The sequence below is a fragment of the Eleutherodactylus coqui genome, chromosome 2 (genome assembly GCF_035609145.1).
Source record: "Eleutherodactylus coqui strain aEleCoq1 chromosome 2, aEleCoq1.hap1, whole genome shotgun sequence".
Lineage (NCBI taxonomy): Eukaryota > Metazoa > Chordata > Amphibia > Anura > Eleutherodactylidae > Eleutherodactylus > Eleutherodactylus coqui.
This window is the reverse complement of record NC_089838.1, coordinates 26,369,272-26,394,445: the sequence shown is the minus strand read 5'-3', so window position 1 is coordinate 26,394,445 and position 25,174 is coordinate 26,369,272. Positions and strand designations below refer to the sequence as shown.

The 25,174-nt window shown below is 43.8% G+C and overlaps 1 protein-coding gene across 2 annotated transcripts in view; it reads left to right on the top strand.

Annotated features, from left to right (window-relative positions):
• The window catches only part of LOC136610341 (tetraspanin-11-like), a 131,052-nt gene that overhangs the window by 46,128 nt on the left and 59,750 nt on the right, over positions 1 to 25,174 (top strand). The window contains exons 1-2 of one of the 2 annotated variants that reach the window (XM_066589573.1): positions 16,434 to 16,475; positions 22,551 to 22,648. In XM_066589573.1, coding sequence (XP_066445670.1) covers positions 22,562 to 22,648 — 87 coding nt within the window. In that variant the 5' untranslated portion in view covers positions 16,434 to 16,475; positions 22,551 to 22,561. Of the gene's footprint in view, positions 1 to 16,433; positions 16,476 to 22,550; positions 22,649 to 25,174 lie in introns of those variants that run through there. The other variant, XM_066589572.1, reaches the window with a different exon arrangement.

Here is a 25,174-nt window from a genome sequence, read left to right as displayed (position 1 = left end):
TCCTGTTCTCCTGGAACAAAAGGTGAAAACAATGATCAGACACCAACTTGCACTAACAGCATCCCCACACCCCCACCATTCTTATTTTAATATCAGGATCAGCAGGAACATCTCCAGTTTCTCAATAGATGACGCGGCCTTTACGTCTTTTCAGACCAACTGACCTGAAGTAGCTCCTGAGCTTTGTCATGATGGTGGACTTCTTGGCCAGAAACTTGGAATTTCCCATCAGTGTTGTCCACTTTCGATAGAAATTATTCAATTTGGTCAGAAGGAAAGAGCCAATCGAAATGCAGGAGGAGAGAGCCTCCTCCAGGTGCTGATCACCACGGTGACGCCTATGAATAATCATAAAGGCATCTACAGGCCTTCTTCTAAAATTGGTAAAATGAGTACTCAGCTTGGTGGGGGGTCATATTACCCCTGACATACATATACTAAAACATGAGAATATATACTAATTTGAATGATCTTACATTATTTAAGGTTTTGTGGCGTCCGATGCGGACTATATCTGGGTCTGCGTTCGACGGTCTTTAGTTACTTGCTCCTGTTTTCCTGGAAAAAAAGGTAAAAACAATCTGTTACAATCATTCAAAGGGTAATATCTCTAATAGGTTGCCAGACAGTGTGCCCTTTCTTCATCATAGTGGATTTGCACGGCCTCTTTTACCACGGTGTACTTTGGGATAAGAAGAGCAGCAGCGGGCTGCAGGCCATCAAAGTTGTAATACTGGCATTGCAGGAGGTCCTGGGCCATGTTGATGATTTTGTCGTCCAGCATGCCCTCCTGGTCACTGCTCTTTAGGATTGTTAAGTGTTCTGGAGACAGGTTGTTCATGTTCTGCTGCCCACAGAAATCAGGGAACTCCCCTTGCGGTGGTTCCAGGGCCGGGCGTCCTAGACCTTCTTTTGGTTCATCGGAAATGGTCTTCAGTGCATTTGGTGGGAATGTCCCGGGCTGACTGTCCTTGGAGTTTGGAGCTTGTTTTAGACTGACTATTGGTGCATCATGATGCAAACTATCTCTGCGTCTGGCAGTCTGGAGTTACTTGCTCCTGTTCTTTCTGGAACAAAAGGTGAAAACAATGATCAGACACCAACTTGTACTAACAGCATCCCCACACCCCCACCATTTTTATTTTACAATCTTTTACAATCATTAAAGGGGTATTCTAAAGAAAATTTTCAAAACTTGTATAAAGTTTCCTATTGTTGCCATTTTTCCAATTGTCTATCCGATCGCTGCTGATCCACTTGGGGAAATTTCAGGTGTTGGAGCGGCTCATGGACGATTGCACGGTAGATGTTGTTAATCTGCTCACAGATGGATAGAGACAGATTGGAGGTCCTGATGCTGTCGGCCACAAGAATATTGCCATCTTTGTAATAGGTTGCCAGCCAGTGTGCCCTTTCTTCATCATAGTGGATTTGCATGACCTCTTTTACCACATTATACCCTGGGATGCGAAGAGCAGCAGCGAGCTACAGGCCATCAAAGTTGTAATACTGGCACTGCAGGAGGTCCTGGGCCATGTTGATGATTTTGTCGTCCAGCATGCCCTCCTGGGCGCTGCTTTTAAGGATTGTTAAGTGTTCTGGAGACAGGTTGTTCATGTTCTGCTGCCCACAGAAATCAGGGAACTCCCTTTGCGGTGGTTCCAGGGCTGGGCGGCCTAGACCTTCTTTTGGTTCATCGGAAATGGTCTTCAGTGCAGCCGGTGGGAATGTTCCGGGCTGACTGTCCTTGGAGGTGGGTGCGTGTTTTAGACTGACTATTGGTGAATCACGATGCAAGCTATCTCTGGGTTTGCGTTTGGCGGTCTGGAGTTACTTCCCCCTGTTCTTTCTGGAACAAAAGGTGAAAACAATGATCAGACAATAACTTGTACTAGCAGCATCCCCACACCCTCACCATTATTATTTTACAATCAGGATCAACAGTAACATCTTCACTTTCTCAATAGATGACGCTGCCTTTACGTCTTTTCAGACCAACTCACCTGAAGTAGCTCCTGACCTTTGTCATGATGGTGGACTTCTTGGCCAGAAACCTGGAGTTTCCAATCAGTGTTGTCCACTTTCGATAGGAATTATTTAATTTGGTCAGAAGGAAAGAGCCAATCGAAATGCAGGAGGAGAGAGCCTCCTCCAGCCGCTGATCACCATGGCGACTCCTATGAATCATCATAATGGCATCTATTTGAAGCGTTTTCTTTTGTCTTCTTACGAAAGGTGTGTATCCAACATGGAGTCACATCACTATGAAGTCCCTGTTCTGCGCTTAGACCTTAGGAGAATTGGGCTCTCTGACCACTGCATGGTAATACTCTATTAAGTTCTGTGAACATTCATAAAGAGACTTAGGCTGGAATCTGCCTCGTACTGAAGTGCAGGTCTTCTGATCTTGACATGGTGGCCACCATGTCATTGACGTGCGGTAGAGTCATCACCTCTGGCTGTATACCATGTATTTTGTGGTAATAAAGCAAGACTTGGGTCCAACACTTGGGAAGTAGAAGACAATTGCCAAGGACGCATGACTTATTCTAATCAGGATGCACCACTGTATCTAAAATAAGCAGAAAACACTATAAATATCAATAAACAGAATGATCACTAACAACAATGATATGACATCTTCTCATGTGATGCAGAGTGTTAAGGTAGCAGAAATGCAGTCTTAAACTCTTGCTCACAACCTGAAGGTCGCAAGTTCAATCCCCACGTGGTTTATATAGCTAAAGGCCTTCTTCTAAAATTGGTAAAATGAGTACCCAGCTTGGTGGGGGATAATATTACTCCTGACATACATATGAGAAGATATACTAATTGTGAATGAAGGATCTTACATTATTTATGGTTTTGTGGAGTCTGATGCGAACTATCTCTGGGTCTTCCGTTCGACGGTCAGGAGTTACTTGCTCCTGTTCTTCCTGGAACAAAAGGTGAAAACAATGATCAGACACCAACTTGCACTAACAGCAACCCCACACCCCCACCATTCTTATTTTACAATCAGGATCAGCAGGAACATCTCCACTTTCTCGATAGATGACCCGGCCTTTACGTCTTTTCAGACCAACTGACCTGAAGTAGCTCCTGAGCTTTGTCATGATGGTGGACTTCTTGGCCAGAAACCTAGAATTTCCCATCAGTGTTGTCCACTTTCGATAGAAATTATTTAATTTGGTCAGAAGGAAAGAGCCAATCGAAATGCAGGAGGAGAGAGCCTCCTCCAGCAGCTGATCACCACGGCGATGCCTATGAATAATCATAATGGCATCTTAAGGCCTTCTTCTAAAATTGGTAAAATGAGTACCCAGCTTGGTGGGGGTGATATTACCCCTGACATACATATACTAAAACATGAGAATATATACTAATTGTGAATGAAGGATCTTACATTATTTAGGGTTTTGTGGTGTCCAATGCGAACTAGCTCTGGGTCTGCGTTCGACGGTCTGGAGTTTCTTGCTCCTGTTTTCCTGGAAGAAAAGGTAAAAACAATGATCAGACACCAACTTGTAATAACAGCATCCCCACACGCCCACCATTTTTGTTTTACAATCTATTACAATCATTAAAGGGGTAATCTCTTTAATAGGTTGCCAGCCAGTGTGCCCTTTCTTCATCATAGTGGATTTGTATGGCCTCTTTTAGCACGGTGTACTTCTAGATGAGAAGAGCAGCGGGCTGCAGGCCATCAAAGTTGTAATACTGGCACTGCAGGAGGTCCTGGGCCATGTTGATGATTTTGTCATCCAGCATGCCCTCCTGGCCGCTGCTTTTAAGGATTAAGTGTTCTGGAGACAGGTTGTTCATGTTCTACTGCCCCCAGAAATCAGGGAACTCCCCTTGCAGTGGTTCCAGGGCTGGGCGTCCTAGACCTTCTTATGGTTCATTGGAAATGGTCTTCAGTGCAGCTAGTGGGAATGTTCCGGGCTGACTGTCCTTGGAGGTTGGTGCTTGTTTTAGACTGACTATCATTGCATCATGATGAAAACTATCTCTGGGTCTGCGTTTGGCAGTCTGGAGTAACTTGCTCCTGTTCTTTTTGGAAGAAAAGGTGAAAACAATGATCAGACACCAACTTGCACTAACAGCATCCCCATACCCCCACCATTCTTATTTTACAATCAGGATCGCAGGAACATCTCCACTTTCTCGATAGATGACGCGCCCTTTACGTCTTTTCAGAACAACTGACCTGAAGTACCTCCTGAGCTTTGTCATGATGGTGGACTTCTTGGCCAGAAACCTGGAATTTCCCATCAATGTTGTCCACTTTCGATAGGAATTATTTAATTTGGTCAGAAGGAAAGAGCCAATCGAAATGCAGGAAGAGAGAGCCTCCTCCAGCCGCTGATCACCACGGCGACGCCTATGAATAATCATAATGGCATCTAAAGGCCTTCTTCTAAAATTGGTAAAATGAGTACCCAGCTTGGTGGGGGGTGATATTACCCCTGACATACATATACTAAAACATGAGAATATATACTAATTGTGAATGAAGGATCTTACGGTTTTGTGGCGTCCGATGCGAACTAGCTCTGGGTCTGCGTTCGACGGTCTGGAGTTACTTGCTCCTGTTCTCCTGGAACAAAAGGTGAAAACAATGATCAGACACCAACTTGCACTAACAGCATCCCCACACCCCCACCATTCTTATTTTAATATCAGGATCAGCAGGAACATCTCCAGTTTCTCAATAGATGACGCGGCCTTTACGTCTTTTCAGACCAACTGACCTGAAGTAGCTCCTGAGCTTTGTCATGATGGTGGACTTCTTGGCCAGAAACTTGGAATTTCCCATCAGTGTTGTCCACTTTCGATAGAAATTATTCAATTTGGTCAGAAGGAAAGAGCCAATCGAAATGCAGGAGGAGAGAGCCTCCTCCAGGTGCTGATCACCACGGTGACGCCTATGAATAATCATAAAGGCATCTACAGGCCTTCTTCTAAAATTGGTAAAATGAGTACTCAGCTTGGTGGGGGGTCATATTACCCCTGACATACATATACTAAAACATGAGAATATATACTAATTTGAATGATCTTACATTATTTAAGGTTTTGTGGCGTCCGATGCGGACTATATCTGGGTCTGCGTTCGACGGTCTTTAGTTACTTGCTCCTGTTTTCCTGGAAAAAAAGGTAAAAACAATCTGTTACAATCATTCAAAGGGTAATATCTCTAATAGGTTGCCAGACAGTGTGCCCTTTCTTCATCATAGTGGATTTGCACGGCCTCTTTTACCACGGTGTACTTTGGGATAAGAAGAGCAGCAGCGGGCTGCAGGCCATCAAAGTTGTAATACTGGCATTGCAGGAGGTCCTGGGCCATGTTGATGATTTTGTCGTCCAGCATGCCCTCCTGGTCACTGCTCTTTAGGATTGTTAAGTGTTCTGGAGACAGGTTGTTCATGTTCTGCTGCCCACAGAAATCAGGGAACTCCCCTTGCGGTGGTTCCAGGGCCGGGCGTCCTAGACCTTCTTTTGGTTCATCGGAAATGGTCTTCAGTGCATTTGGTGGGAATGTCCCGGGCTGACTGTCCTTGGAGTTTGGAGCTTGTTTTAGACTGACTATTGGTGCATCATGATGCAAACTATCTCTGCGTCTGGCAGTCTGGAGTTACTTGCTCCTGTTCTTTCTGGAACAAAAGGTGAAAACAATGATCAGACACCAACTTGTACTAACAGCATCCCCACACCCCCACCATTTTTATTTTACAATCTTTTACAATCATTAAAGGGGTATTCTAAAGAAAATTTTCAAAACTTGTATAAAGTTTCCTATTGTTGCCATTTTTCCAATTGTCTATCCGATCGCTGCTGATCCACTTGGGGAAATTTCAGGTGTTGGAGCGGCTCATGGACGATTGCACGGTAGATGTTGTTAATCTGCTCACAGATGGATAGAGACAGATTGGAGGTCCTGATGCTGTCGGCCACAAGAATATTGCCATCTTTGTAATAGGTTGCCAGCCAGTGTGCCCTTTCTTCATCATAGTGGATTTGCATGACCTCTTTTACCACATTATACCCTGGGATGCGAAGAGCAGCAGCGAGCTACAGGCCATCAAAGTTGTAATACTGGCACTGCAGGAGGTCCTGGGCCATGTTGATGATTTTGTCGTCCAGCATGCCCTCCTGGGCGCTGCTTTTAAGGATTGTTAAGTGTTCTGGAGACAGGTTGTTCATGTTCTGCTGCCCACAGAAATCAGGGAACTCCCTTTGCGGTGGTTCCAGGGCTGGGCGGCCTAGACCTTCTTTTGGTTCATCGGAAATGGTCTTCAGTGCAGCCGGTGGGAATGTTCCGGGCTGACTGTCCTTGGAGGTTGGTGCGTGTTTTAGACTGACTATTGGTGAATCACGATGCAAGCTATCTCTGGGTTTGCGTTTGGCGGTCTGGAGTTACTTCCCCCTGTTCTTTCTGGAACAAAAGGTGAAAACAATGATCAGACAATAACTTGTACTAGCAGCATCCCCACACCCTCACCATTATTATTTTACAATCAGGATCAACAGTAACATCTTCACTTTCTCAATAGATGACGCTGCCTTTACGTCTTTTCAGACCAACTCACCTGAAGTAGCTCCTGACCTTTGTCATGATGGTGGACTTCTTGGCCAGAAACCTGGAGTTTCCAATCAGTGTTGTCCACTTTCGATAGGAATTATTTAATTTGGTCAGAAGGAAAGAGCCAATCGAAATGCAGGAGGAGAGAGCCTCCTCCAGCCGCTGATCACCATGGCGACTCCTATGAATCATCATAATGGCATCTATTTGAAGCGTTTTCTTTTGTCTTCTTACGAAAGGTGTGTATCCAACATGGAGTCACATCACTATGAAGTCCCTGTTCTGCGCTTAGACCTTAGGAGAATTGGGCTCTCTGACCACTGCATGGTAATACTCTATTAAGTTCTGTGAACATTCATAAAGAGACTTAGGCTGGAATCTGCCTCGTACTGAAGTGCAGGTCTTCTGATCTTGACATGGTGGCCACCATGTCATTGACGTGCGGTAGAGTCATCACCTCTGGCTGTATACCATGTATTTTGTGGTAATAAAGCAAGACTTGGGTCCAACACTTGGGAAGTAGAAGACAATTGCCAAGGACGCATGACTTATTCTAATCAGGATGCACCACTGTATCTAAAATAAGCAGAAAACACTATAAATATCAATAAACAGAATGATCACTAACAACAATGATATGACATCTTCTCATGTGATGCAGAGTGTTAAGGTAGCAGAAATGCAGTCTTAAACTCTTGCTCACAACCTGAAGGTCGCAAGTTCAATCCCCACGTGGTTTATATAGCTAAAGGCCTTCTTCTAAAATTGGTAAAATGAGTACCCAGCTTGGTGGGGGATAATATTACTCCTGACATACATATGAGAAGATATACTAATTGTGAATGAAGGATCTTACATTATTTATGGTTTTTTGGAGTCTGATGCGAACTATCTCTGGGTCTTCCGTTCGACGGTCTGGAGTTACTTGCTCCTGTTCTTCCTGGAACAAAAGGTGAAAACAATGATCAGACACCAACTTGCACTAACAGCAACCCCACACCCCCACCATTCTTATTTTACAATCAGGATCAGCAGGAACATCTCCACTTTCTCGATAGATAATGCGACCTTTACGTCTTTTCAGACCAACTGACCTGAAGTAGCTCCTGAGCTTTGTTATGATGGTGGACTTCTTGGCCAGAAACTTGGAATTTCCAATCAGTGTTGTCCACTTTCGATAGGAATTATTTAATTTGGTCAGAAGGAAAGAGCCAATCGAAATGCAGGAGGAGAGAGCCTCCTCCAGCCGCTGATCACCACGGCGACGCCTATGAATAATCATAATGGCATCTAAAGGCCTTCTTCTAAAATTGGTAAAATGAGTACCCAGCTTGGTGGGGGGTGATATTACCCCTGACATACATATACTAAAACATGAGAATATATACTAGTTGTGAATGAAGGATCTTACGGTTTTGTGGCGTCCGATGCGAACTAGCTCTGGGTCTGCGTTCGACGGTCTGGAGTTACTTGCTCCTGTTCTCCTGGAAGAAAAGGTAAAAACAATGATCAGACACCAACTTGTATAACGGCATCCCCATACCCCCACCATTTTTATTTTACAATCTGTTCCAATCATTAAAAGGGTAATATCTCTAATAGGTTGCCAGCCAGTGTGCCCTTTCTTAATCATAGTGGATTTGCACGGCCTCTTTTACCACGGTGCGCTTCGGGATGAGAAGAGCAGCAGCGGGCTGCAGGCCATCAAAGTTGTAATACTGGCACTGCAGGAGGTCCTGGGCCATGTTGATGATTTCGTCGTCCAGCATGCCCTCCTGGTCACTGCTCTTTAGGATTGTTGTGTTCTCGAGACAGGTTGTTAATGTTCTGCTGCCCACAGAAATCAGGGAACTCCCCTTGCGTTGGTTCCAGGGCCGGGCGTCCCAGACCTTCTTTTGGTTCATTGGAAATGGTCTTCAGTGCAGCTGGTGGGAATGTTCCAGGCTTACTGTCCTTGGAGGTTGGTGCTTGTTTTAGACTATTATTGCATCATGATGCAAACTATCTCTTGGTTTGTGTTTGGCGGTCAGGAGTTACTTGCTCCTGTTCTTTCTGGAACAAAAGGTGAAAACAATGATCAGACACCAACTTGCACTAACAGCATCCCCAAACCCCCACCATTCTTATTTTAATATCAGGATCAGCAGGAACATCTCCAGTTTCTCAATAGATGACGCGGCCTTTACGTCTTTTCAGACCAACTGACCTGAAGTAGCTCCTGAGCTTTGTCATGATGGTGGACTTCTTGGCCAGAAACTTGGAATTTCCCATCAGTGTTGTCCACTTTCGATAGAAATTATTCAATTTGGTCAGAAGGAAAGAGCCAATCGAAATGCAGGAGGAGAGAGCCTCCTCCAGGTGCTGATCACCACGGTGACGCCTATGAATAATCATAAAGGCATCTACAGGCCTTCTTCTAAAATTGGTAAAATGAGTACTCAGCTTGGTGGGGGGTCATATTACCCCTGACATACATATACTAAAACATGAGAATATATACTAATTTGAATGATCTTACATTATTTAAGGTTTTGTGGCGTCCGATGCGGACTATATCTGGGTCTGCGTTCGACGGTCTTTAGTTACTTGCTCCTGTTTTCCTGGAAAAAAAGGTAAAAACAATCTGTTACAATCATTCAAAGGGTAATATCTCTAATAGGTTGCCAGACAGTGTGCCCTTTCTTCATCATAGTGGATTTGCACGGCCTCTTTTACCACGGTGTACTTTGGGATAAGAAGAGCAGCAGCGGGCTGCAGGCCATCAAAGTTGTAATACTGGCATTGCAGGAGGTCCTGGGCCATGTTGATGATTTTGTCGTCCAGCATGCCCTCCTGGTCACTGCTCTTTAGGATTGTTAAGTGTTCTGGAGACAGGTTGTTCATGTTCTGCTGCCCACAGAAATCAAGGAACTCCCCTTGCGGTGGTTCCAGGGCCGGGCGTCCTAGACCTTCTTTTGGTTCATCGGAAATGGTCTTCAGTGCATTTGGTGGGAATGTCCCGGGCTGACTGTCCTTGGAGTTTGGAGCTTGTTTTAGACTGACTATTGGTGCATCATGATGCAAACTATCTCTGCGTCTGGCAGTCTGGAGTTACTTGCTCCTGTTCTTTCTGGAACAAAAGGTGAAAACAATGATCAGACACCAACTTGTACTAACAGCATCCCCACACCCCCACCATTTTTATTTTACAATCTTTTACAATCATTAAAGGGGTATTCTAAAGAAAATTTTCAAAACTTGTATAAAGTTTCCTATTGTTGCCATTTTTCCAATTGTCTATCCGATCGCTGCTGATCCACTTGGGGAAATTTCAGGTGTTGGAGCGGCTCATGGACGATTGCACGGTAGATGTTGTTAATCTGCTCACAGATGGATAGAGACAGATTGGAGGTCCTGATGCTGTCGGCCACAAGAATATTGCCATCTTTGTAATAGGTTGCCAGCCAGTGTGCCCTTTCTTCATCATAGTGGATTTGCATGACCTCTTTTACCACATTATACCCTGGGATGCGAAGAGCAGCAGCGAGCTACAGGCCATCAAAGTTGTAATACTGGCACTGCAGGAGGTCCTGGGCCATGTTGATGATTTTGTCGTCCAGCATGCCCTCCTGGGCGCTGCTTTTAAGGATTGTTAAGTATTCTGGAGACAGGTTGTTCATGTTCTGCTGCCCACAGAAATCAGGGAACTCCCTTTGCGGTGGTTCCAGGGCCGGGCGGCCTAGACCTTCTTTTGGTTCATCGGAAATGGTCTTCAGTGCAGCCGGTGGGAATGTTCCGGGCTGACTGTCCTTGGAGGTTGGTGCGTGTTTTAGACTGACTATTGGTGAATCACGATGCAAGCTATCTCTGGGTTTGCGTTTGGCGGTCTGGAGTTACTTCCCCCTGTTCTTTCTGGAACAAAAGGTGAAAACAATGATCAGACAATAACTTGTACTAGCAGCATCCCCACACCCTCACCATTATTATTTTACAATCAGGATCAACAGTAACATCTTCACTTTCTCAATAGATGACGCTGCCTTTACGTCTTTTCAGATCAACTCACCTGAAGTAGCTCCTGACCTTTGTCATGATGGTGGACTTCTTGGCCAGAAACCTGGAGTTTCCAATCAGTGTTGTCCACTTTCGATAGGAATTATTTAATTTGGTCAGAAGGAAAGAGCCAATCGAAATGCAGGAGGAGAGAGCCTCCTCCAGCCGCTGATCACCATGGCGACTCCTATGAATCATCATAATGGCATCTATTTGAAGCGTTTTCTTTTGTCTTCTTACGAAAGGTGTGTATCCAACATGGAGTCACATCACTATGAAGTCCCTGTTCTGCGCTTAGACCTTAGGAGAATTGGGCTCTCTGACCACTGCATGGTAATACTCTATTAAGTTCTGTGAACATTCATAAAGAGACTTAGGCTGGAATCTGCCTCGTACTGAAGTGCAGGTCTTCTGATCTTGACATGGTGGCCACCATGTCATTGACGTGAGGTAGAGTCATCACCTCTGGCTGTATACCATGTATTTTGTGGTAATAAAGCAAGACTTGGGTCCAACACTTGGGAAGTAGAAGACAATTGCCAAGGACGCATGACTTATTCTAATCAGGATGCACCACTGTATCTAAAATAAGCAGAAAACACTATAAATATCAATAAACAGAATGATCACTAACAACAATGATATGACATCTTCTCATGTGATGCAGAGTGTTAAGGTAGCAGAAATGCAGTCTTAAACTCTTGCTCACAACCTGAAGGTCGCAAGTTCAATCCCCACGTGGTTTATATAGCTAAAGACCTTCTTCTAAAATTGGTAAAATGAGTACCCAGCTTGGTGGGGGATGATATTACTCCTGACATACATATGAGAAGATATACTAATTGTGAATGAAGGATCTTACATTATTTATGGTTTTGTGGAGTCTGATGCGAACTATCTCTGGGTCTTCCGTTCGACGGTCTGGAGTTACTTGCTCCTGTTCTTCCTGGAACAAAAGGTGAAAACAATGATCAGACACCAACTTGCACTAACAGCAACCCCACACCCCCACCATTCTTATTTTACAATCAGGATCAGCAGGAACATCTCCACTTTCTCGATAGATAATGTGGCCTTTACGTCTTTTCAGACCAACTGACCTGAAGTAGCTCCTGAGCTTTGTTATGATGGTGGACTTCTTGGCCAGAAACTTGGAATTTCCCATCAGTGTTGTCCACTTTCGATAGGAATTATTTAATTTTGTCAGAAGGAAAGAGCCAATCGAAATGCAGGAGGAGAGAGCCTCCTCCAGCCGCTGATCACCATGGCGACGCCTATGAATAATCATAATGGCGTCTAAAGGCCTTCTTCTAAAATTGGTAACATCAGTACCCAGCTTGGTGGGGGGTGATATTACCCCTGACATACATATACTAAAACATGAGAATATATACTAATTGTGAATGAAGGATCTTACGGTTTTGTGGCGTCCGATGCGAACTAGCTCTGGGTCTGCGTTCGACGGTCTGGAGTTACTTGCTCCTGTTCTCCTGGAAGAAAAGGTAAAAACAATGATCAGACACCAACTTGTATAACGGCATCCCCACACGCCCACCATTTTTATTTTACAAGCTGTTACAATCATTAAAAGGGTAATATCTCTAATAGGTTGCCAGCCAGTGTGCCCTTTCTTCATCATAGTGGATTTGCACAGCCTCTTTTACCACGGTGTGCTTCGGGATGAGAAGAGCAGCAGCGGGCTGCAGGCCATCAAAGTTGTAATACTGGCACTGCAGGAGGTCCTGGGCCATGTTGATGATTTCGTCATCCAGCATGCCCTCCTGGTCACTGCTCTTTAGGATTGTTAAGTGTTCTCGAGACAGGTTGTTCATGTTCTGCTGCCCACAGAAATCAGGGAACTCCCCTTGCGTTGGTTCCAGGGCCGGGCGTCCCAGACCTTCTTTTGGTTCATTGGAATTGGTCTTCAGTGCAGCTGGTGGGAATGTTCCAGGCTGACTGTCCTTGGAGGTTGGTGCTTGTTTTAGGCTATTATTGCATCATGATGCAATCTATCTCTTGGTTTGTGTTTGGCGGTCAGGAGTTACTTGCTCCTGTTCTTTCTGGAACAAAAGGTGAAAACAATGATCAGACACCAACTTGTACTAACAGCATCCCCAAACCCCCACCATTCTTATTTTAATATCAGGATCAGCAGGAACATCTCCAGTTTCTCGATAGATGACGCGGCCTTTACGTCTTTTCAGACCAACTGACCTGAAGTAGCTCCTGAGCTTTGTCATGATGGTGGACTTCTTGGCCAGAAACTTGGAATTTCCCATCAGTGTTGTCCACTTTTGATAGGAATTATTCAATTTGGTCAGAAGGAAAGAGCCAATCGAAATGCAGGAGGAGAGAGCCTCCTCCAGGTGCTGATCACCACGGCGACGCCTATGAATAATCATAAAGGCATCTACAGGCCTTCTTCTAAAATTGGTAAAATGAGTACCCAGCTTGGTGGGGGGTGATATTACCCCTGACATACATATACTAAAACATGAGAATATATACTAATTGTGAATGAAGGATCTTACAGTTTTGTGGCGTCCGATGCGAACTATCTCTGGGTCTGCGTTCGACGGTCTGCATTTACTTGCTCCTGTTTTCCTGGAAGAAAAGGTAAAAACAATGATCAGACACCAACTTGTACTAACAGCACCCCCACTATTTTTATTTTCCAATCTGTTACAATCATTGAAAGGGTAATATCTCTAATAGCTTGCCAGCCAGTGTGCCCTTTCTTCATCGAAGTGGATTTGCACGGCCTCTTTTACCACGTTGTACCCCGGGATGAGAAGAGCAGCAGCGGGCTGCAGGCCATTAAAGTTGTAATACTGGCACTGCAGGAGGTCCTGGGCCATGTTGATGATTTTGTCGTCCAGCATGCCCTCCTGGCCGCTGCTCTTCAGGATTGTTAAGTGTTCTGGAGACAGGTTGTTCATGTTCTGCTGCCCACAGAAATCAGGGAACTCCCCTTGCGGTGGTTCCAGGGCCGCGCCTCCTGGTCCTTTTGGTTCATCGGAAATGGTCTTCAGTGCAGCAGGTGGGAATGTCCCGGGCTCACTATCCTTGGAGGTTGGTGCTTGTTTTACACTGACTATTGGTGCATCACGATGCAAACTATCTCAGGGTCTGCGTTCGACGGTCTGCAGTTACTTGCTCCTGTTTTCTTGGAAGAAAAGGTAAAAACAATGATCAGACACCAACTTGTATAACGGCATCCCCACACCCCCACCATTTTTATTTTACAATCTATTACAATCATTAAAAGGGTAATATCTCTAATAGGTTGCCAGCCAGTGTGCCCTTTCTTCATCATAGTGGATTTGCATGGCCTCTTTTACCACGTTGTACCCCGGGATGAGAAGAGCAGCAGCGGGCTGCAGGCCATCAAAGTTGTAATACTGGCACTGCAGGAGGTCCTGGGCCATGTTGAGGATTTTGTCGTCCAGCATGCCCTCCTGGCCGCTGCTCTTCAGGATTGTTAAGTGTTCTCGAGACAGGTTGTTCATGTTCTGCTGCCCACAGAAATCAGGGAACTCCCCTTGCGGTGGTTCCAGGGCCGGGCATCCTAGACCTTCTTTTGGTTTATCGGAAATTGTCTTCAGTGCAGCTGGTGGGAATGTCCCGGGCTGACTGTCCTTGGAGGTTGGTGCTTGTTTTAGACTATTATTGCATCATGATGCAATCTATCTCTTGGTTTGTGTTTGGCGGTCAGGAGTTACTTGCTCCTGTTCTTTCTGGAACAAAAGGTGAAAACAATGATCAGACACCAACTTGCACTAACCGCATCCCCATAACCCCACCATTCTTATTTTAATATCAGGATCAGCAGGAACATCTCCAGTTTCTCGATAGATGACGCGGCCTTTACGTCTTTTCAGACCAACTGACCTGAAGTAGCTCCTGAGCTTTGTCATGATGGTGGACTTCTTGGCCAGAAACCTGGAATTTCCCATCAGTGTTGTCCACTTTCGATAGGAATTATTCAATTTGGTCAGAAGGAAAGAGCCAATCGAAATGCAGGAGGGGAGAGCCTCCTCCAGGTGCTGATCACCACGGCGACGCCTATGAATAATCATAATGGCATCTAAAGGCCTTCTTCTAAAATTGGTAAAATGAGTACCCAGCTTAGTGGGGGGTCATATTACCCCTGACATACATATACTAAAACATGAGAATATATACTAATTGTGAATGAAGGATCTTACATTATTTAAGGTTTTGTGGCGTCCAATGCGAACTAGCTCTGGGTCTGCGTTCGACGGTCTGGAGTTACTTGCTCCTGTTTTCCTGGAAGAAAAGGTAAAAACAATTAACAGACCCCAACTTTTACTAACGGCATCCCCACACCCCCAACAGTTTTATTTTACAACCTGTTACAATCATTAAAGGGGTAATATCTTTAATAGGTTGCCAGCCAGTGTGCCCTTTCTTCATCATAGTGGATTTGCACGGCCTCTTTTACCACGTTGTACCCCGGGATGAGGAGAGCAGCAGGCCATCAAAGTTGTAATACTGGCACAGCAGGAGGTCCTGGGCCATGTTGATGATTTTGTCGTCCAGCATGCCCTCCTGGCCGCTGCTTTTAAGGATTACGTGTTCTGGAGACAGGTTGTTCATGTTCTGCTGCCCCCAGAAATCAGGGAACTCCCCTTGCGGTGGTTCCAGGGCCGGGCGTCCCAGACCTTCTTATGGTTCATCGGAAATGGTCTTCAGTGCAGCTAGTTGGAATGTTCTGGGCTGACTGTCCTTGGAGGTTGGTGCTTGTCTTAGACTGACTATCATTGCATCATGATGCAATCTATCTCTTGGTTTGTGTTTGACGGTCTTGCAGTTACTTGCTCCTGTTCTTTTTGGAAGAAAAGGTGAAAACAATGATCAGACACCAACTTGCACTAACAGCATCCCCACACCCCCACCATTCTTATTTTACAATGAGGATCAGCAGGAACATCTCCACTTTCTCGATAGATGACGCGGCCTGTACGTCTTTTCAGACCAACTGACCTGAAGTAGCTCCTGACCTTTGTCATGATGGTGGACTTCTTGGCCAGAAACCTGGAATTTCCCATCAGTGTTGTCCACTTTCGATAGGAATTATTTAATTTGGTCAGAAGGAAAGAGCCAATCGAAATGCAGGAGGAGAGAGCCTCCTCCAGCCGCTGATCACCACGGCGACACCTATGAATAATCATAAAAAATTTTTTTTATACTTTTCTGCCCCAGCAGATATGAGAACTTTGTTTTTGCAGCGTTTTAACACATTGAGTTAGTTTAGATAACATGGATTTTAAGGAGGGATCAGATCTATTTATTATTGGATAGTATTTTAAATATTATTTATTATTAGAAACACACAAATCCTTTAAAAATGATTTCTCGTATATATGAAGAGGTTCTGTAGCAGCTGAGGTAATGTGATGCTGTTTTATAGCAGTGGAGATGTATTATATAATGTTCTGTAGCAACTGAGGTCTTTCTGACAAGGTTTTATAGCAGCTGAGGTGTATATGAAGAGGCTCTGCAGCAGCTGAGATGTATATAAAGAGGCTCTGTAGCAGCTGAGGTAATGTGATGCGGTTCTGCAGCAGCTGAGGTGTATATGAAGATGTTCTGTAGCAGCTGAGGTTATGTAATGAGGTTTTATAGCAATCAAGTTGTATATGAAGAGGTTCTGTAGCAGCTGTTTTATAGCACTGGAGATGTATTATATAAGCTTCGGTAGCAACTGATGTATTTTTGACAAGGTTTTATAGCAGCTGAGGTGCATATGAAGAGGTTCTGTGGCAGCTGAGGTGTATATGAAGAAGTTCTGCAGCATCTGAGGTATACAGGAAGAGGTTCTGTAGCATCTGAGGTAATGTGATGTGGTTCTGCAGCAGCTGAGGTGTATATGAAGAGGTTCTGTAGCAACTGAGGTGTATAAGAAGAGGTTCTGTAGCAGCTGAGGTTATGTAATTAGGTTTTATAGCAATCAAGTTGTATATGAAGAGGTTCTGTAGCAGCTGTTTTATAGCACTGGAGATGTATTATATAAGGTTCGGTAGCAACTGATGTATTTTTGACAAGGTTTTATAGCAGCTGAGGTGCATATGAAGAGGTTCTGTAGCAGCTGAGGTGTATATGAAGAAGTTTTATAGCACAATTTTCACACAGTAAGTTTAGTTTATATGGATTTGAAGGAGGGATCAGATCTATGTATTATAGGAAACACACGTGCTTTTTTGAAAGATTTCTAGTGTATATGAAGAGATTCTGTAGCAACTGAGGTCTTTCTGACAACGTTTTATAGCAGCTGAGGTGTATATAATGAGGTTCTGCAGCAGCTGAGGTGTATATAATGAGGTTCTGCAGCAGCTGAGGTGCATATAATGAGGTTCTGCAGCAGCTGAGGTGTATATGAAGAGGTTCTGCAGCAGCTGAGATGTATATGAAGAGGTTCTGCAGCAGCTGAGGTGTATATGAAGAGGTTCTGCAGCAGCTGAGGTGTATATGAAGAGGTTCTGCAACAGCTGAGGTGTACATGATAAGGTTCTGCAGCAGCTGAGGTGTACATGATGAGGTTCTGCAGCAGCTGAGGTGTACATGATGAGGTTCTGCAGCAGCTGAGGTGTACATGATGAGGTTCTGCAGCAGCTGAGATGTATATGAAGAGGTTCTGCAGCAGCTGAGATGTATGTGAAGAGGTTCTGCAGCAGCTGAGGTGTATAGGAAGAGGTTCTGCAGCAGCTGAGGTGTATATGAAGAGGTTCTGCAGCAGCTGAGGTGTATATGAAGAGGTTCTGCAGCAGCTGAGGTGTATATGAAGTGGTTCTGCAGCAGCTGAGGTGTATATGAAGAGGTTCTGTAACAGCTGAGATGTGAATGAGACTCTATAGCAGGGGAGCTGTACGTTTAGAGGTTCGTTGCCTCTCAGCGACTGGCCAGAGCTTGTTTGCGCTTGTTCAGCGTGCACCTCCCACCGAGCGCTGATTGGCTCGCACCTTTTTTACCATTTTGCACAATTCTGTTTCCAATGCCATCTTTGGGAGGGAGGGGGGGGGGGGGGGCTTTGTGTTTACAGCGTATACAATGATGCAAAAATGAGAACTTTATTCTGTGGTTCAGGACGATCACAATACCAAATTTATAGAGTTGTTTTTTTTGCCGTAAAACTAAATTTATTTGCAAAAAAAATTATTATCTGTCACCCTCTTCTGACCACCATGACTTCTTTTTTTTTTCCCACCTATTATACATGGTCGTGCGAGGGCTCATTATCTGCAAGATGTTATGTCGTTTCTATTGGTACAATTTTGGAGTGTATATGACTTTTTGATCACTTTTCATTACATATTTTCATGGAGACAGGGTCACCAAAAAAGCACAATTCCGGCGTTACATATTGGTTTTCTGACAATGTTTTCAGTGCTGGATGTATAGTACACTACTTCGATAGACTGGACTCTTATGGATGTGTCAATACCAAATATGGATTTTTTTATTTTTTTTTTAATTAGAAGAAAAGGAATAGTTTTTGTTATAAACTTTTATTATATAGAATAATAAAGTCCCTTTTTTTAGCCCCCTTGAACTTATACCATACAATATGTTAGTATTGCGGTTTATGGTATTTCTGCAAGCTTGTCCTAAAAGGTGGAATACATGACTGATTTGCCGCACGGTCACCTGACTTCCTGTGATGGCAGCTATTACAAAAAAATGGTCTGCATGGCTAGATCCTGGACAGTGACATAGGGGCATGTATAGCTCAGTCTATTATTTTACCCCAGACAGCCCTATTGGAGGGTTGGCTGGTAAGCGGACAACCCTTTTAATGCAAATATGAAGGGATCCTTACTATAGGGTACAATTTACAGTATGAGTTCTTGCCTAGTGGCACCATCCTACCTCAGTAGACCCCTACTTTTCCGGTTATAGCCCTCTTGTGGGGTGCAGCACTGTTGTGTGAGAAAGCTAAGGCTTTAAAGTCTAGAATAACAATTTAGAAGGTCTCTTCTTGAAATAACCTTCTGTTTAGTCTATGGGTTGACAACAAGAAAGTCTTGCATCAGTTCTTGGATATATCGATCAGGCTGATGAATTATATATCAGCCTAAATGGTCTTTAGATAATTCTCTTCCATCAAGCTACAATCTGAAACCATTTTTAGGTAAAATGCCAGAATTAAGTCCATTATTCATAAGATATTTATCTCCTGTAAAGACTTGAAAACATAGTCATCCTATTATCCTGCAATGTTGATCCAGAATAATCCCTGGATCACCGACCCTTCTGAAGTAACTAGTGACTATAACATGTAATATTGTATCACTCAAGAAAGGCATCCAGGCCACTTTAGAACTTTTTTTAATGAGTTCGCCATTACCACATCCTCCAGTTCCATAGTCTCACTGCTCTTACAGTAAAGAACCCCCTTCTATGTTGGTGTAAAAACCTTCTTTTCCCTAGACCAGTGTTTCCCAACTTCAGTCTTCAGGGACCCCCAAACAGGTCATGTTTTTAGGATATCCTATAGTAAGAACACCTGTGTCAATGTCTGAGGCACCGACAATAATTACATCACCTGTGCAATACTGAGGAAATCCTGAAAACATGACCCATTGGTGTGCCTTGAGGACCGGAGTTGGGAAACATTGACCTAGATGTAGAGTATCATGCCCCATAGGCCATCAATTTTAGATCAGTGAGGGTCTGCTGCTTGAGACCTCCCCTGATCAGCTGTTTGAAGAGGCAATAGAGCTTGGGTGAGAGCTGAAGCCTCTTTATTACATACCAGGCCCAGCACAATATATTTTGTAGCACCTTTGCCTGGCATAGCAGCTCAATCTCATTAATTTGAATAGGAGTGAGATGCTATAATGTCAGGTGATGAAGGAATGTGACGGTACTGGTATAAAGGGCTACCCTGAAGGGTCAAACTGAGAAATACAGCATAAAATGCACTAAATTATCGTGTGCGCCAAAATTTGTACCACATTCCGGTGCAGTGAAACTGAGCATGCTGGCTTTCTGGTATAGTATTAATTGGCTGAGGCTTCCAATTAAAAAGGGACAATGTTTGCTGTGCAATAGTGCAGGGACTGTGACGGTAAGCAGAGGGGCTGCTGTTAGAGAAGGGGTACAATAATCTGCAATGAGAAAAAAAATGGCAGCGGGAGCCTGCACGTCTGGTTGGGAGCGGTGGCCTGGAGGACAGCAGGTGACACTAGGCAAGGTGACTTTCTTATTCCAGCAGAGAGTGGCCACACTACAGACTCAACCTGCTGGAAGCCACTGGAGTGCAACGAGGATCTAACGAAAAAGTAAGAGTCGTCCTCTTGACCCATGACCAGCTTGGTGATAGCGCCGACTCCCACATAACAAACTGTAAGTGAGAGTGGCCTCAATACCAACTCTAAGCATGCCTACCGTTAGAAACACGGTTAATGGACAAAAGCCCTGTTGCACAGGAGGATAGCAGACCAAAGGACTTAATAGACCATCTGGATAATAGCAGAGTGTTAACTCTTCTCAAGATAAGCTGTGTATAAAGTTATGTGATTTATGTGCTTTGAACAGCAGTATTAAACATGTTCTGACATTAGTATTTTGGATTGTGCAAAAAGAATTAACAACTCTAAGATTTAGGTAGCCGCGGCAGGTAAATCTACAGTAAATGTTAATTATTTGCTTGTTAATATATTATCTGTTTGCATTTTGCTGTTCCTAAGTAAATATTGCATATTTTTGCTACTCCTTCTGCTGCATCATATTCTGAATCTGTGTCGCCATACCACCACCTGGCCTCTTGATGCAGCTAATTAGCATCAGCTGGATATTGAAAAAACCTATTTATGATGTGCATACCTCTGTGATAGCAGCTGATTGGTGGTTCCATATAATGTGGCTTTAGAACCAATTGATGGCATTTACTGGTAACACTGTACTGTGTAAAGGTGAAACAATCAGCTATGGAGTCCGGCGCCCTCCAACAGTTGCATTATAATGCTTTGATATTGAGATGAAAAAAAATGTTAATTTCTTAAAGAGCAACTAAACTTTTAGCAAACGTTTGACATATAGTAACTTGTCAGAAGTTCTGATCAGTGGGGTCCAGATGCTGAGATCTTCAGAGATCCCTGAAATGAAGGGACAGAAGCGCTCAATGAAATGCTGTGCACAATTGGGTCTTTTTGGCTCTCCCAAGAGCGGTGTATAGACTCAGTAGAAAGTCTCTCAGCTCAATGATCACCATCAGCGAGAAACGGCGCTCACCTGAACATGTCTGCCATTGTGTTTTAGTGAATGGTAAGGTCCAAGCACCTGGACCCCCACCGATTACAACTTTTGACACATAACTATCATGCTAGAAGTTTTCTAAAAGTTAGGTTATCCTTTAAAGAGCCCCTCCGATGATTATTAATCATTCATTATGTAGCTATTTCCTGCGTACGTGTCCGGCATCTTCTGTGAGCGCTGCGGATGTGCCCATTGGCACTCCGTCGCACATGTGCAGTAGGTGCCAACGCTTGGCAATGATGCATATCCTGCGATACTTCCGCAGTGCTCACTGGGGAAGTGCCGCAGGACGGACGACTTCCATTGACTTCAATGAAAGCCATGTGTGCATAGCCCGCACAAAATCGCAGCATGCTTCTGCTTCGATTTCTTCTATGTGAGCGGAAAAACACAATCGATTTCCAGTCGTGGAGATGAAATGGCGTTTTGCCATTGAATGCTGTGGAGTCCAGAGGTGGACGCCCGCCGTGGACTCCGCAATGCAGATCTGCCCGGCCTATCTGAGACTCCTGGTTTCTTTCTCCTCAGATAATCATATGATCTCAATTCTGACCAGCTCAGATTTAGGCTATGGGTAGGGACCCATTCCAGACAAAGACTAAAAATACAAAAAGTGGAGAACTAAAGAAAAATGGGGGTAGTAGTCCTTATGTATATTGTCTAGAAGTAGTCGGTGGTGCAATGTCTAGAAGATATCATGACAGCAGGGTCCCCCTATCAGTTCTGAGAGAATTGAGAATCAGATATATATCCTGCAGAGGGGAAAATGGAAAAAAAATGCACGATACATGTCATTCAGTACTGTGCAAAAGTTTTAGGCAGGTGTGGAAAGAATGCTTTCAAAAATAGAAGTGTTAATGTTTTATTTTTGTCAATTAAGAAAATACAAAGGGAATGAAAAAGTGTGAATGAACCTAATTCTTCTAGCTGCACTTGCTCAAAGTCAAGGATTGTGTAGGATTATAGTATGGTGTATAATTATGCAATTATACCAAACATCATCATTTTCATATGTAGGTTGAAACACAGTCATTAACTGCTACAGAAACAACAAAAAATGAGTGAGGAACAGCCAAACTCTGCTACAAAGGTGAGGTTGTGGAAGACAGGTTCATGTTACAGGTCATACACCACGGCAAGACTGAGAAACTAGACACAGCATAGTTATACTGCATCAGCAAGGCGACTTACATTAGTAGTGTTATTTCATCTTATTCTGAAAAGTTAGGTAGGTCTTTAGTAATGAAATTCTAGCTGCTACCAATCACCACTAGGGGGAGCTTACTGTAGACTGTGTTATTATTGTTTGCCAGTATATTGTAAGCTCCTTCACTCCCCTTAGTGGTGAATGCAGGTACCCAAATTATCCCATTTAAGTCTAGCATTTGGATCTATCACAAGAGTAGCTATAAAGGTATATTAGAGAATCAATCTGCACAGAATTTGGAGCTTGTAAGACAAGCTGATAAAAGGCAGGCATTGGCTTTAATGTATTATTTGTCTTGGTAGATACGGGATAATTTCTGGCTCACTTTTGCTATTTACTCTGCAGAGAACGGAAAATCAATGACTTACTAAATGTAAATATTCTCCATGAAGCATTTATAAGGAAAGCCGAGCGGTTAGTAAGTTATTGACTGTTTATTTTTAGAGTCTGCGGAGATGGGGCACGATCTGGATGAGGAGAAGGATGACAGGGGCACCGTCTGTGTCAAATATTTGTTGTTTCTATTCAATTTCTTCTTTTGGGTAAGTTCATCCTTGAATAATTGGATTGAATTGTGATGATTCTGCTAATTAATAGTTTGGGAATCTCATTTGAATGGAAAATACTGTATAAAATGTAACATTTTTCAATTCAACACCAGTCTCTACGGATATTCTGTATTCTATTGATTCAATGCAGCTAAACTAATAAGTCAAGTAACTTTACAAATGGGCTTTATTAAAAAGCTTCTATTGTTTTGTGTATACAGCTCCTATATAGACTAATTTGTCTCCATGGCAACAGACTACAAACATATCCTAAATAGTCTAATCCTACTTGTATTTGGTATGAATAGCCACTTAATGACACTGAATGGCCACTTTATTAGAGCCCTCGGCCCTTTCACAATCATAGTTTTCCTCTATGGAAATTAGACTTGTAACCCTGGGAAAATCAATCGATCTAAGCGACTTCCTACAAGGCCCGGTCATTGATTTTAGACTAACTGGGGCCAGGATCTCGTATACAGCCAACCTTGTGGGGGTTTCTCGTGTAACCGTTTGGAGAGTATACCAACAATGATGTGATTAAGGAAAATATATAACAAGGGCATGCTGTGGATGTAAACAACTCATCAATAAAAGGGGTCAGAGGAGGATGTCAAGAATCATTTTGACAGACAGGTGGGTCACAGTCAAGCCGAATTAAATGCTGTTGCCTGGACTAATGTGTATGAATGCACACCTTGTCATTCCTTAGCACAGATGGGCTTTAACAGAAGACGATCATTTCCAGCACCACTGCTGTCTGAAAGAAGCAGAAAGGCAAGACTCAAGTATGCAAGAGTGCAAAAAGTCTATCACTGAAAAACTTCTTAATTTTTGTTGCACATGCTGATAAGGGGGGCAGAATTTGGTAAAAGCATCGTGATTCGATGAACCTTCGATGAACATGTCAGTACCTCCATCTATTTTACGGCAATTGCAGGCAGATCCTGTCTGCATGGGCCAATAATCGTACAGCACAATTTCAACTCCTAGTGTACACATGTCAAACATAAGACCTGTAGGCCTAATCTAGCCCACTGCCATATTTTATGTGGCCTGTCAGCCGTGTATCAAACCTTAAAGGAGACTTCAGGCAGCACCCACCCAAATGCACTGGTGACGGAAGAAAGCGCTGCTCCGACCCCTGCGTAGTGGCCGGCACATGTAATTGCAGGCATAGCTCTCATTGAAATTAATGGAACTTCAGCCTGCAATTACAAGCACAGCTACCAATGATTTCAAACCACTATGGGGGTCACTATTACTACTGGGGTCATCTATGGGAGTCACTATTACTGCTGTGGCCACTATAGGGGTCAGTATTACCGCTGGGGCCACTATGGTGGTTCCTATTAGGGCTTGCTCACATGGGTTTAGGCGCATTTTTGTTGCAAAGATATACTGCATATTTGCGAGACCAAAACCCCCCCCTGCGTAATTCTGCTGCTTTTTATGCTTTTATGTGCGTAAATACACTGCGCATTTGTACACACAAAAGAGAACACAGACAGGCTCACTGAAATAGTGTGCAAATACACAGTAAATACCCAGGTTCCCTGTATTCAATGAGTATTTGCGCCCGCCCATTTACTTCAATAGCCTATTGCAGTCCGTAATATGCACCAATATAGGTCATGCCACATTTTTTTACGTGATTGCGCATGGCGTGAAAAAATACGCTGATGTGAATGAACCCATTGAAATCAACAGGTTCTATTCACTGCGTATTACAGGTACAAAAATTGCATGCATAATACACTGCGCAAATATGCTTCTGTGAACGAGCCCTTACTATACAATTACAATTGGCCCTTTGAAGGCAACCATAAGGGCTCCCACCCACTAGCGTTTTTTTACTGCGAAATTCGCAGCGTTTTTTTTTTCCTGCAGGGGTCTTTGGGCTATGGGAGTTGTAAAGCTAAAATCGCGATTGCGCAAAATCGCGATTTCGCGGTAAATCGCGATTTTGCGCGATCGCGATTTTAGCTTTACAAGTCCCATAGACCCCATGTAGAAAAAAAAAACGTGCGAATTTCGCAGTGAAAAAAAACGCTAGTGGGTGGGAGCCCTTAGGCTGATGTGGCCCTCAATGAAAGTCAGTTAGACACCGCTGCCCTAGTGGAATCTATGCCACAAGGAAATTCTGCGGTGAAACAGGAGGACGGTACGTGATGGCGCGGCAGGGACAAAGATTTTTTTTTTTCAAAAATGAACTTTGCTGAACAAAACCAGAATTTCTACGTTTACGCTCCATCTTTAACTTTTGTCATCAATTCTCATAAAGCAACAGTAAACAACTATTTACTAAAAACCAAAACATTGCTTACATCACTTTCAAGTGGAAGAAGACAAATGGCTACGTGAGCCTCTCCCAGCTATACTCTAGCCATAATGGCAGTGACCAGCAAAACCGGCCAATCCAAGCCATTCAGCCCCTTACATGCTGCGGTCACCCATCGGAACCCCGCTATGTAATTGTAATATTCTGATGGGCTGCTATGGTACCTGGAGGCTTGAAGG